This window comes from Rhipicephalus microplus, chromosome 6 (assembly GCF_043290135.1).
Source record: "Rhipicephalus microplus isolate Deutch F79 chromosome 6, USDA_Rmic, whole genome shotgun sequence".
NCBI lineage: Eukaryota > Metazoa > Arthropoda > Arachnida > Ixodida > Ixodidae > Rhipicephalus > Rhipicephalus microplus.
In genome coordinates this window covers 140,044,351-140,057,886 of record NC_134705.1, presented here as the reverse complement: position 1 = coordinate 140,057,886, position 13,536 = coordinate 140,044,351, and the positions used below count along the sequence as shown (strand labels likewise).

At 46.6% G+C, this 13,536-nt stretch overlaps 1 protein-coding gene across 1 annotated transcript; it reads right to left on the bottom strand.

Annotated features, from left to right (window-relative positions):
• Positions 1-246: 246 nt before the first annotated feature.
• LOC142764967 (uncharacterized) lies at positions 247-8,022 on the bottom strand. The gene is made up of 5 exons (XM_075865514.1): positions 7,754-8,022; positions 6,849-6,987; positions 5,047-5,232; positions 3,118-3,400; positions 247-430 (listed from the first exon to the last, which is right to left on the bottom strand). The coding sequence occupies exons 3-5, from the start codon at positions 5,183-5,185 to the stop codon at positions 253-255; spliced, it is 600 nt and encodes a 199-aa protein (XP_075721629.1). The 5' UTR covers positions 5,186-5,232; positions 6,849-6,987; positions 7,754-8,022; the 3' UTR covers positions 247-252.
• Positions 8,023-13,536: the final 5,514 nt, after the last annotated feature.

Sequence of the window (13,536 nt, the reverse complement as noted above, 5' to 3'; positions counted from 1 at the left end):
AACCGAACCGCCCGACAGGCTCGCTTTATCTGCGTTAAATTATGGCACCGTGTTTTGTGTGTGTGTGTGTGTGTGTGTGTGTGTGTGTGTGTGTGTGTGTGTGTGTGTGTGTGTGTGTGTGTGTGTGAAAAAATTTCGGGAAGAGTATCAAAAGTTCTACATAAGCATAACAATTTATTTGACGCTAGCAGGCAACACACTTGTTACAAAGCGTTCTGTATAAGTGGGAACCGTAATTTACCCCAAATGTGTTTAGTCGCCATATTCGTGCTGACTAGTAGTTGATAGCGTGGATAGCTCAGTGTTGGTGCGATTCTTCGAGTGCTGCTGTTGGCGCTTCGGGCCCGTTTGCTCGTTTTGCGAGGAATTTATCTCTCCGTAAGCCTTCCCTGACGAAGGTTGCCAGTCAGCCTTGATGGGTGTGGTTTTTCTGCGAAGTAAAAAGACGAAAGTTGATAAGCCTATACTTCCTCAGCAACTGATATAAACACATGTTTTAGCAACATTCATTCCTGGTCAAAGTTTATACCACTCCATCAAATGTTTTATTGGGAATTCTACAAGATACAAAGTTGTTCAGAGCTTACTTTTCTGTGCACTGCTTGTGACACAGCTTGGTTCTGTGACACGAAGTTCCTCAACTTTCTAATGTATCCTACAGCCTCGGCTGGGGATACATGGCTTGAACGTGTTTCAGCATTACCACTTCTTTGTCACACTCATGTTCTTTTGTTTTCGGACAAACCGTATAAACAATTCCCAATTATGATAGGACTGGGCGGATACTAAAGAGTGTCTCTCACACTGCTGCTTTGCCTCAGTAGTGCTGCACGCACGAGCGATGTTTGCGCACCTCCGATTGAAAGAAGGTTTGGAGATGGTACACATAGGCTATGCCAGTGTGCATTGAGCAAACGTTATTTGATCTTTAGAATGAGTTTGAGTGCATGGATACAATTCGTTAAACTAAAGGATTGACTATTCGGAAAATGGCTTGGCTGAAAGGTTTTGGCGTACACCTTATATCAAGAACACCAGGAATTTTCTCACAAGTACGTTATTCTGAAATATTAGTTCAACCTGTGCTCTTACAAGAGAAAGCTCACTGTGTGATAATTAGCTGCGATTTACCCTCTCACCACCTCACTTTTCTCCTCGCCGTCATTTCTCTTTTCCACCCATTGTTGTCCTATGCATAGCTATGCTTACTTCTTCTATAACAGCAAAGCAGTTAACGACAGCAGTAAGACACATAGCAGTGACTGAAGAATTGAAAGCTGGGCTATAGTTGGAAACCGTAGTTGAGCTTTTTTTGACAAAACAGCACAACAAGGACGTGCACGTAAGCAAAAAAGGTGTGCAAACAGCAGCACTGACTCGCAACTAGTTGAATGTTTCCAATAAACATTCAGTTGCCAATCGCGCTGGGGTTTGTCCCCCTTTTTCACTTTCGTCTGCGTCGTCCTCAAGTACGTTGAAGGCCATAAGACGTCCGTTAAAAGGCGTGCCTGCTGTCCTGTGCCTGTGCTAAAAACAGTAAAGCCACCGCCGAGCAGCAGCCGTAGAAACGGCTACGCTTCCTAACACGTGACACAGAGACAGCGATTTCAACACATCCGTAGTCTTAATGCTTTGAGCGTAATCTGCATCCATGGTTGCCGCTTATTCGGTCAAACAAGCTTTTTTCTCATCGCTGTCGGAGCTTTGATTACCGCGCTACACCACGACCAGAAGCAGTTCAACCAGCCTCGCTTTGCCAGGCTTTGCGAAGTTCAATGAAAACTTATCAAAACTTGTGGATGTAATTAGTAGCTCGTCATAATGAACAAATTTAGCGCACCTTCGAATTCTCTCGAAGAACACAACTTCAAACAAGCATCCACCCAGGAATACAACCCACACAGGAGCGCAGTGTGTGGGGTGTGTTCCCAAGTGGATGCGAGTGTCAATATGAGTGTGTTTTTTTAGGTAATTCCAAGTTGTTTACTGGTTGTTTACAGGTAGTTTACTTTTTGCACAAACTTTTGAACTTGACTAAAGCTGCGAAGACATGCGCGCTAAGAGGGATAGTGACGAAGCTGGCTGGAAAGGCTGAACTATTCAAATATGCACCAAGAGGTGTAGCGAAGAGCATGGTGGGAAGGCTGAACCAATAAGAAGTGCGCTAAGAGGTGTAGTAATGAGGCTTGGTGGAAAGGCTGAACGAATAAGAAGTACGCTAACAATTGAAGTAAAGAGGCTCCGGGGAATAAAGGGAACCAAAAGGAATTAAGTGCACTAAGAGGGGTAGTGAAGAAGTTTGGTGGGAAGGCTGAACCAATAAAAAGTGTGCTAAGAGGTGTACTAACGAGGACCGTTGGAAAGTGTGAACCAATAAGAAATACGCTAAGCGGGTTAATGTCGAGCCTCGGTGGAAAGGTTGAAACAAAAAGAAGTGCTCTAAGTGGGGTAATAACAAAGCTCGGTGTGAAGGCTGAACCAATAAGAAGTGCACTAAGAGCGGCAAAGACGAGCTTCAGTGGGAAAGGTGAACCGATAAGAAGTGCGCTAAGCGGGTTAATGTCGAACCTCGGTGGAAAGGTTGAAACAAGAAGAAGTGCGCTAAGTGGGGCAATAACGAGGCTCGGTGTAAAGGCTGAACCAATAAGAAGTGCACTAAGAGCGGCAATGACGAGCTTCAGTGGGAAAGGTGAACCGATAAGAAGTGCGCTAAGCGGGTTAATGTCGAGCCTCGGTGGAAAGGTTGAAACAAAAAGAAGTGCGCTAAGTGAGGTAATAACGAAGCTCGGTGTGAAGGCTGAACCAATAAGAAGTGCACTAAGAGCGGCAATGACGAGCTTCAGTGGGAAAGGTGAACCAATAAGAAGTGCGCTAAGAGGGCCAGTGACGAGACTGGGTAAAAAAATAAATCAAAAAGAGGCACACAAATATGCGTGAAGGTAAGCCTCATGAACACGGGGCGCATATCAGCTTCGCTATTTCGACATTGTTCGCAAAGTGGAGCTCGCCACACTCATTTTTTCTTTATTGTGTTCCGTCATTCGTCCTGTTTTCTTTCAGATGCCTATAAAAGCGTGCACGAACGTCGTGGGAGGCACAAGTCAACAGAGGACTCACTTAGCCTCCTGCGATGTGGCAACACTGGCGGCGTTCTTGTCGCGGTGGCTGACCACCAGGAGAAGCAGTATGGCAATGAGTAGACTGCCTAGCATGAGACCTCCACCGACCACCGCGGTCAGCATGTGGTCTCTGTGAGAGAACGCCGCGTCTTCCACCGGCTGACGGCAGCCGGACGTCTTCGCAATCTTTTCGGGAGCAGCGTGGACGGCGCCTCCGCCATCTGCACGTGTCACCGGGGGCTCGACCACGGCACGCTTCTCGTATACTGCCCGCTGCTTCCCTGTAAAGAGTGGAAATAGAAGTAGTGCATTATCTGTGCTTTTAACTTAAACTGCCCACCTTTACAAACTAGACCTTTTGAAACTATTTCGGGCAATTTATCAATAATAGCATCAACCTTATCAAAGAGAAAGAAAAAATGAAGATTTATTCTGCGAACTTCGTACCTGAAGACCAGTGAGGTCAACCGCATGGACCTTCCGCTAGCGGCCCAACTTGCATGTGCCTTCGTCCCATATTTTTTAATGCGATCATATGGACACACTCGGCTGGATTTCGCTGCCGGCGTAGACGTGGGCGTCGGCGTCAATGTCATGCACCGTATATGTATGCGTATCTATATATATGAAAACGCAAGAAAGAGAAAAATCAGAGAAAAAAAACTTCGGTGCACGGAATCAAGCGTGGGATCTCCGTATCGTGAATGCGAGGCGTTAACCACTGAGCCACCGAGGGTGTTTTTTTTTTGAAGAGTCTCATGTTCTACCGACTGAGCATGAGAGCCACCGAGGGGTACCTCCTAGGTGGCTATTTATACGGGACAAGCTATATGTACAACTTACCGCTCTTGGCGGGTATAACGGGGGGGGGGGGGCGGCTATCGTGTTTTCAGCATTATCAGCAAGATGGCGCAATGATCGCGCGGCGGCTCTCATCTCTCACGCGTACTTCAGCCCGCGGAGAGGAGGAGAGGGGACGATCTCTCGCACGCCTCTATCTCAGGGTGCGGAGGATCATACGCCTTGGCTGACGTTGGGCTTGCACTGGAATGATTCTTTTGTAGTTACGGGGCGCACAAAGGTCACTGCAATCATCGCACAGTCTCCGTTTGCGAAAAGGGTGCGCTTTTCAGACGCAGCGAAGTAACAACTTAGACGCTTATTACCAGTCCTTTGTACCTGTGAGTACGATTCGTGCGTCATTTGTGCGTGAAAAGCGCCGGTCACGTTTCGATCTGCTTGCCATTCTGCACGTGTCCTTCCAATCGGTTGCTAAAACGTGCATTTCTTCGCCTTAGCGACAAAGCTGTGACATTTTTTTTTTTGTAGCATGAACTACACTGGCCGAGGTTGAGCAGTTTCACCTGGCTTATCGAAAGCCGCGCCGCGCATTTCCGAGGAGCAGTGACGCCACTCGGCGTTCCGCTGGTGTGCCGTGGAAGGCCTGGAAGGTGCTGGAGTGACGTGACACTAGTGGAGTTATCCTTGACTCTTGTGACGCGCCGGCGCGCTGCAACGGGTACGTGTGCTCAGGCCTTATTACCATTCGTTTTTTTTTTTTGAGGATCTTTCCTTGTAAAACCAGTAAATTTTTGAGTTGAGTTGCCCTGTACACATTATATTCTATATACAACTTTCTTACAATGCTGAAAGATACCAACTGCACCAACACAAAAGGAAGCGGCTTTTCTAAAGTCACACATGTGTACTTCACCGGATTAGTATGTTTTTCTTGCGTTTTTGTAGATTTATAGACTATCTCACATTCTATGATTAGCTACTTTGTTGGAGTTTGAGGCGTATAGTATCTGGTGTACATATTTATGTATGTCATTCGAAATAAGGAACAAGTTGGAAGTCAGCAGTCATATTCGTAGGTTCTTTGTCTTTTCGTCCACCCGTACGCTGTACGCAAAGCTTAACTTACCAACAGGCGGCTCCGCTAACACACCGGAGGCGGCCGCTTGTTTGTGAACCGGGCCAGCTTCCCAGGTACAAACATGCGAATCCCCCCGCGTCGACTCTGCCTGGTCTCTCTCCGTGTCGGTTCCGGTGGAAGTGGTCATCTTCGCTCGTCGCTCCCGGTAAGCTCATCGGCGGCACGTCGTCCTGGCTGTTAGACGAACATCCGATATACGCCTTCAGATAGGTTTCGAGAAAAAGCGCCAAGAAACACACCATACCCCGCCCCCTCCCCAACCTAACAACACGTGCGCATCCACGCGTGCCAGCCGTCAAGTTCAAGTTACTTATCCTCAAGCACTAACTGTAACAAATAAAGTCTCATCTTTTCCCAAACCTGACAAGGACTTGAACGTCCCGCGCCACGTTAATGCTGCCATCGCAAAGTGATTCGCGATTTCTGGACAATCTGTAAACCTGAGTCTCAACAAAATTCTTGTCCTTTATCGTATATACGTGCTAATCACTGCATATTTATTTCATTAAAAGCGGTCGTTAGGGTGATATCATGAAATAAAGTGTATAGGCGAAGTTACCGAAAGTGAAAGCTTGATATCTCGACCGCAAAACATAAGCACGGGAACATGTCTCGTGCTCACGTGCACGGTCACTGAAATCACCAGGCATACTTGTCACTTCTTCTTCCAAGGTGCTGATGGATCTGTTATCAAAGACGCCGGCATTGATACCTAATCACTGTGCAGTTGGCTGAGTTCGGATACTTTGAAGGCGCCATGAGTAAGCAAATAGAATATATAAATCACAGAAGGCTGATCTGCGTATGCTATTCCAAATAATTGAAGCGGCACCGTCACAGGCTTAGAAAAAATGGGCTGAGGTAATTTGGGTATATACCATCTTCAAATGCCAGAATGGGCTTGAGCCTAAAAGCCTTTCAATCATTTTTTTTGTTCTACAACCATTCGTCACACTTCGTTGTACTTCGATGTCATGATAATGCCATATAAAGCACTAGCAACGTGCAATACGGGACCCTTTCAAAGATCAAAGAAAACTGAAAGATAAAACTTTGTGTGTGTTATTTTTTTCCAGTCACTTCTTAAAATGAAGCTCCACTCAACTTCTCCTTTTGGGACTATCGAAAAAGCATAATACAATATCCCTGGTTCCAGCTGACGTTATGCAGCAGCTGTACACGCGCTATCCGCACACTGCACGTGGCGGGATACCTGCCGCACGCATTTCAAGGGTGGAAGTAATCGCGTCAATTGGAGTAAATAAGTGGGAACAAATATGAGTAATAAACCTTCAATGCGACTCTTGATATTAACGCGATTTGTTAACACGATTGCTGACATCAAGCCTGCCTAAGGCCAGATTGCAAAGGATTTCCAAGCACCGAAGTAACCCAGTGGTATAATACTGGGCTTCCAGGATGGGGTTCCGGGTTGGAACGCCTCTGTGTTCTTGGCGTGTTTTTTTTTTTTTTCGTGCCCTAGTTGTTATGGACACCGGTGGTGGTGGCGAACAACTACGGCGCACACGTGACCCACGTTGTCATCTTAAAACATCTTTCACTGTGAAATAATATACTATAGCTTTGTTGGTCCCCTACTATTCTGGCTCGTATTTTTCCTACAGTAATTCCCAGCGGGACACCGCGGTGGTCGTTTGAGAGATGAGGCCAAGCGCGAATCTCCCTAATCGGGGTCATCTTTCGAAACACCGAACGAGAAAAGGTGCGATATGCAAGTTCTTTTGTTTTTCAATAATGCTAAACGTGCACCATGTTACATCAGTACATACAACGCTTGCCGTGGTTCGTCCTTTTTTCAGCTGCACTTGTGGCGATGCGATCCTTCCCTGTGGCCGGAAAGTGCCGGATCACGAACAAATCAGTGGCTCGAACCAGAGTCGTTCTTCCGGGACTGCTACAGACGACTTCCTGTGGTGAAGAACAGGTGTAACGAGCTGTTGTACGGGATACTTTTTTTAACACACTCACTATGCTTAGTCATAGACCCACGTTTTGCAATTATACATGGATGTACAAAAACGTCCTTTTGTAGCAAAACTGTAACTCGAAATACTTTTTTTTAGTTTGCACTGTCACGTGCAGAAAACAGTAAGAAGCTGAACCCTCCGCCATAATTTTTCGTCTTTGCGCTGCGCTTTGCTCATGAAAGCCTTAATGGGATTAAATAGACATAAGAAGTGGTGGGAACGCTATTGTTAACCGCACCATTCCCCCCCCCCCCTCCACTGAATAAAGCCTGCGCACCCGCTTGAATGTCACGATATCACTGGTCAAAATTAGTGCATGGTCCCCTAACACATCTTGCCTTCTAACCACGCCTTCTTTCATGCGCGTAAAACCACAAAATTTCATTGACGCCGTACACAGCCACGCCCAAAAGCACTGACCTGCGGCGTACTTAGCATCTCAAGTTAAAATCTTTTTGTTCCATCACGTTTGCTGGTTTCTATAAAAAGGCAGCGATCTCGTCAAGCGGCATACTACACCGGCTTCAATATCGCTGTCTTTACCTTCTGGTCCCGAAAGGGAAATACGCTATCGAACTTCGCTAATCTAAATGGCACGTACTATTGGTCACTCTTCTGCGCGACATATTTGAAATATTTCCCAGTAGCCCTTATTGTCAAACGTGCTGTTGTGAATACACTTTTGATATGTCACCACTTTAAAGTACCTTGGAAGGTCTAGCGTTCACTTTAGGACCGCTTTCTTCAGACACGCTCGCTGGCAGCCTCGCTTTCATCGCAGTCTTCGACGCCTGCTGCCCGGGGTTGTTCAGGCGCACCGCAACGCTCTCCTGCGAGTAGATGCGGGCCTTCTCGGGCTCCTTAAACTCTTGTTCCCCTCGACTCAGCATTTTCACCGCCACCGGCGCCAGTACAACAGGAACGGCTCCTTCGACGGTGACGACAGGGACGACCACATCACAAGGAGCAGAGGTTTCTTGCGTGAAACCGCTGTAAACAGCGGGATTTTATTTTTATTTTCCAGATTTATGGAACAGTTTGCGGACGTTCGTGTTGTTGCAGGATCTGCAGAGGTTCTGTAACGACCATTAATTTACGCTGTGAAAATTGCCCGTGAGATTTGCGGTGTTGATTAATTGATTTGTGGATTTAACGTCCCGAAACCACCATATCATTATGAGAGACGCCGTAGTAGAGGGCTCCGGAAATTTCGACCACCTGGGGTTCTTTAACGTGCTCCGAAATCGGAGTACACGGGCCTACGAAATTTCTGTCTCCATCGGAAACGCAGCCGCCACAGCCGGGATTTGATCTGGCGACCTACGGGTCAGCAGCCGAGTTCTTTAGCCACTAGACCACCATGGCGGAGCATTTTGGTGTTGATTTGGTACCAATTGAAATACATGATAACAGGGCAGAAAAACGTGGTTGATCCCTCTTTTTTAGGAATCGGTATAATACGAAAGTTAAACATGTCCTCGCAGATGTGTTTGAGCATTCATAGTGCATTGTTTCATCACAAAGCCTAATGAATGAATACTGCAGTAACAAGTTGCAATGCCACGTGAAGAAAGACAGGCAGCTCGAAACTTGCAGCCCACACCTCAAGCAGAAAGCACGCATTAAATAGGCTTATACAAGATGAGCACGGACAAACAATTGTCACAGCTGGACACTTAAATCACGCTTCTAAAACTGAAAACAAAAACGCACAAAATGAACGCATAGATATCCACAGGACGAGAGTGGACAAAACACTGTCACATTTATTACTTCGTGTGTCAGCAGCACGCTTTTTTTTTGTAAACGCGGCCGCGGCAACGAGCGAAGTGACATTCGTACTCTTTATAGCGACTGTAACTTCAAAAAAAAAAGGTCTGGTGGAAATACAACAGAAAGCACCTGAATCCCGAGATAAGCGCGCGCATGAGTGAGCTATTACGCTAGACAACATCAATACGCACTTAACCCACGCCATGTGGAGGCGCGCGCACAGCTACGCGCAAGGTGATGCGGCGCAACGATCTTTATAGGTAGCCTTCATGTGCACGCCATTTCCGGCACGTACGTGAAGACTCCCTTAGAGTTACTGTAAAAGCTACATTTAAGGAGCTACTTAAAGGTAGCATAACATCTAGGCTCTTGATCCAATCTTTAGAGCGCTCGGGTCCAACGCGCACCTGTCATGCCATCTAGCTACAGTAGCCAAAAATGCGCTGAAGTTGCTTAGCTCCGAGGACAGCCAGTGGTACATGATATATATAAATTGCTTGCCGTTAAGATGTTCGACAAAGGTTGCGGTGTGGAATAGTGGTGGAGCACGAGGTCGCTGGTTCGATGCTATACCATGAGGGGCCTTTCCTTCTTGTTTTTTTTTATTCATTAATAAATATTTCACGTCATATCCCTGACAGAAATGTGTCACAGAGCCGTGGTGGACCACGGCGTAAAACACTTTCGCGTTAAAAATAACAAGGGCAGATTATAGGATGTCGATATAAAATCAGGTTGCATATCTGAACGTACAGATCACATACAAAAAAACAACGCCATACCGGGCCAGGACTAACCTGTACGCGGATTCGTTTTTTCTGAAAACTATTGGTGAGTTAAACGCTCCGCTGTCTGAGCAAGTGTCTAGTGATAATGAAGATGTAATTTTTTTCATGTCTGTAAACCCCCTGCTGTAACGCCTCCTGGCAAAGTGGGGTTATGTATGAATAAAGAATAAAAAAATGCTACTTCCGTAAACAGAAGTTTTAACAAAACGAGTAACATGACACCATCGACTGTCAGCGTTAAAATGAAGTATATTTTAGGCGTTCGTAAGTGCGCGCAATTATTGTGTACATGAAGCACATGGCATTCTATTTGAAAAGAGAAAGTTATACCCCATCGAGAAACTAGCCATACTTTGTGTAGAGTGATAAGTCGTTTTCTTTTTTGGCGATGCTGCATTTCTTCGTCTTCTTCATTGGAGCCGGCTAGCCACAACACATCATGTTAATTGGCTGTGCTCGCATGCTTTCACTCTCACGTAGAAAACGACTGCTATTGCGATGTTATCAAGCAATCTCGACGTTATAAATAACATCACGGCAATAAAAAAAGAACACTCTGTGGGTGTCCATACGTTTGTTAAAGTAATCAAACGCTACTTCGAATTATGCTCACAGATATGTCGTCAAAGTACTACAGTGCGCTAAGCGCATGCACAACCCTTGGACGCGTACAAGATTAAAAATCTAGCATGTGGATGTATCGACACTCTATGAAGCACGCGGCTGAAAGATTCTATGGCTGACTTTCGACTCAGCTCACCGCCATGCAGCAACGTCGAACTGATTCAGTCGTGGCACTGGTAGCAAGCACAAAACAGCGCAAATCCAAGAGCGAGGAACTTGAACCCACACGCACAGAACTCATCAGTCATTCCAGAGAAGTCACACGACGAGAAAATTACGCCTGAGCCACAACCACGGCACTTACCTCTCAGTTCAAGCCCAGTACGTCCCTTCCTACTTGCTTACTCCTCCTAACGTTGCTCTTGCCCACTACGGAAGTCATGAAGCGGGAATTTAAATAGCGATGACGATGATCAATGATGGACCAATTCTTTATAGTTTTATTTAGTCTAAATATCATACCGTACGCCACTGACCTCAGCAAAGGGATTTTATATCAGGACAATTTAGGTAACCAACACGCAAAAGCAGGATGATTCAATAATTGTTGCCCGACAAGTATCAGCATGCAAAAGATTTATGCTAACAAAGGAAAGCGAGAATAAAACTGAAAGGGACAGCGCGTAGAAACTATCATCAGAAGTAAAGCAACTGCACTGATGAAGAAACTTGAGGCTAAATGTGAATATACAATGTGTTTCAAGGAATGTGTCCAACATGTAAAAATTATAGAAAGGAGGTACCTGCGTGCTACTTGCGGGGTTGCCTTTCTTGTGGCAAAAGACATCTTTAGATGCGTGAAAACAATAATTAAGGCAGTAATTATATATTTAACATAACTTTTCACCCAGTGGTGATAGCCAGTCGAGTCAAATCGGTGAATTCAATTCTTACCTATGAATAGTTCATAGCCACTTAAAATGGCGTATCGGGATTGCGCAAATGTCACAGAACGAGTGCTAAAAATGGGCGCGCCGCCAAATTTTTGCGATAACGGGTGGGAGAAACGCCGCGAGGTCAAAATAAAATAAAGAAAACAAACATCCAAGGCTCCCCGGGCGCGCGACGTTCTCCCCTCGGAAACGTGGCTTCGCCGACGAACCTCCTCACCCCACAACGGCGGCCCAGCAAGCACTCAATTTTTCTAGAAGAAAAGGGGCGTGGTCATACCGAGTTGAGTCATCGGTCGGGGACGGCCCTCGTACACTCTCGCACCTCTCTCCAGCCTTCGCTGCGTATCGCGCCGACGAAATGACGAGAACTTTCTGGAATGTCGCGCGGAAGGTATTTAACCGAGCAGCGGAGATGAGAGATCAGGAGAAGACGGAATTTAGCGCCAGAGTGCGTAGGAATCCCGCCGTGTAGTCGGCGAAGGTTTTGTCCGTATGGACGAAGCAGGAGATGAAGAGGATTTCCACCTGAGGGGTGAAGGCTCGAGCTACAGGCAAGAGCGTGTGTCTACCGCTATCGAGCGAGGACGCGTGGCAACAGTTGCGTGTGTGAAGCCGACGTGTTTGGGCGAAGAAGTTTGAAGCTTGGAGAGTGGCCTATTGAAGACGGGAGGTTTCCTGGAAGAGAAACTTCGGCGAGGTTTCCTGGAAGAGAAACTTCGAGGGCTGCGGAACGACAACAAAGCTGGACTTTGAGTGAGTGATTCTCGGAAGAGTATCATCTAGACTTTGGTTCCAAGAACTTTGGACTGAATAGGTTCTCTATCTCTTTAGTCTTTAAGGTCTTGGTTGTTCAATACATGCGACAGCATTGTAGTGCGTATTGTTGTCTGTGTCCGTTGTTCCAATTGTGGTTGATTTTACTGTGTAGTACGTTGTTTGTTTGGTGACGTATTGTATGTAACTATTGTGGAGTGTGCATTCTTGTGTATTGTTTTCGATCTGCCATTTTTGAGAATACAATATTTGTTTTGTTTATCAACTCTCGGCTCTGACTTGTTCTTTGGGCCACAGCCGGCGTCCGCTGGCGCGCCGAAAAGGACCACTTCTAAATTGACCACGCTTTCGTGGTGCGGTTCGGGGGGCCAATACTTCGGCCCTTGGAATTAGCCCGGCGATCGCCTCCCTAATTAACGGGACCGGTGTGACAATTAATCTGGCGTCCGCGACAGGACCTTTTGGTGCGCAGTGTGTCTAATGAAGTTGGATAGAGCCTCGAGTTGATGATACTGCTATCGGAACGATTTTGTGTGTTGTTCAGTGTTCTCGTTAACGAGTGCAGATGAGTGTTCCGATAGACCGATTTAGGCAGATATTTTTTGCACACGGCAAGGTTTTATTTGCGAGACACAATGGATCTCGAAAGGTTAGTCGCTCTTGGTGAGAAGACGGGGCTTTCTGGCGCCAAACTACGGAAGTGGGTCACCCAGAAGGAAAAAGAAGAAAAAGAGAGAGCCAAGCAAGAAAAAGCAGCTGAGTTGGAGGGAGAAAGGCTGGCCGCTGAAAGGGCGAAGGAAGAAAGAGAGCAACAATTGAAGTTGGAGCTTGAGAGAGAGAAGTTGGCAGCCGAAAGGGCGAGAGAGGAAAGAGAAGCGGAGATGGCTGAAAGGGAACGGCAGCGGCAGCACGAGATGGAACTCGAGCGGCTCCGTTTGCAACAGCGAAGTGAAACTCCGGTCCAAGCTAGAGTTGAAAGCAGCGAACGGGAAGATCATGGCTTCCGCTTGAACCCAAGCAAGCTGCTCGTAGCGTTTGATGAGAGGAAGGACGACCTTGACGCGTACCTTCACAGATTTGAGACGATTGCAAGGAGGCAGAATTGGCCGGAACATCAATGGGCAACTGCTTTGAGTACTTGCTTGAGTGGTGAAGCGCTCAGTGTGTACGGTAGGCTGACGCCGACCGATGCAGCCAACTATGCAAAGGTGAAAGCTGCTTTGCTGAAGCGATTTAGATTTACCGTGGAAGGATTCCGGGACAGATTTCGGACAGGAAAGCCAGCTGATGGTGAGACGGCTACGCAGTATGCCGCCCGACTTAGCCATTATTTCGACAGATGGATTGAACTTTCAGGGACAGCGCAGGAGTACGATGAGCTTAGAGAGCTCCTAATTAGAGAACAATTTCTTACTAGTTGCCACCCGAGCCTGTCGCTGTACTTGAAAGAGAGGAAGGCTGAGTCACTTGAAGGAATGCTTGAATTGGCTGATCAATTCTTGGAAGCGCAAGGTGGAACTAATTTGGCCAAGGTCAAGAATGATTGTCCCAATGATTCGAAGAAATTGGCTCCCGAAGAAAAGAAGCGTGCACCAGAGAGCATTCCGCGATGTTTTCTGTGCAACCGAGTGGGTCATC

Coding starts and splice junctions, on each gene's coding strand:
- LOC142764967 (XM_075865514.1), bottom strand. CDS start 5,185: ATGACCACTTCCACCGGAACCGACACGGAGAGAGACCAGGCAGAGTCG. Junction 3,401..5,046: donor GTTAGCGGAGCCGCCTGTTG/GTAAGTTAAGCT, acceptor CACTCTTTACAG/GGAAGCAGCGGGCAGTATAC. Junction 431..3,117: donor GCCACATCGCAGGAGGCTAA/GTGAGTCCTCTG, acceptor TTTACTTCGCAG/AAAAACCACACCCATCAAGG.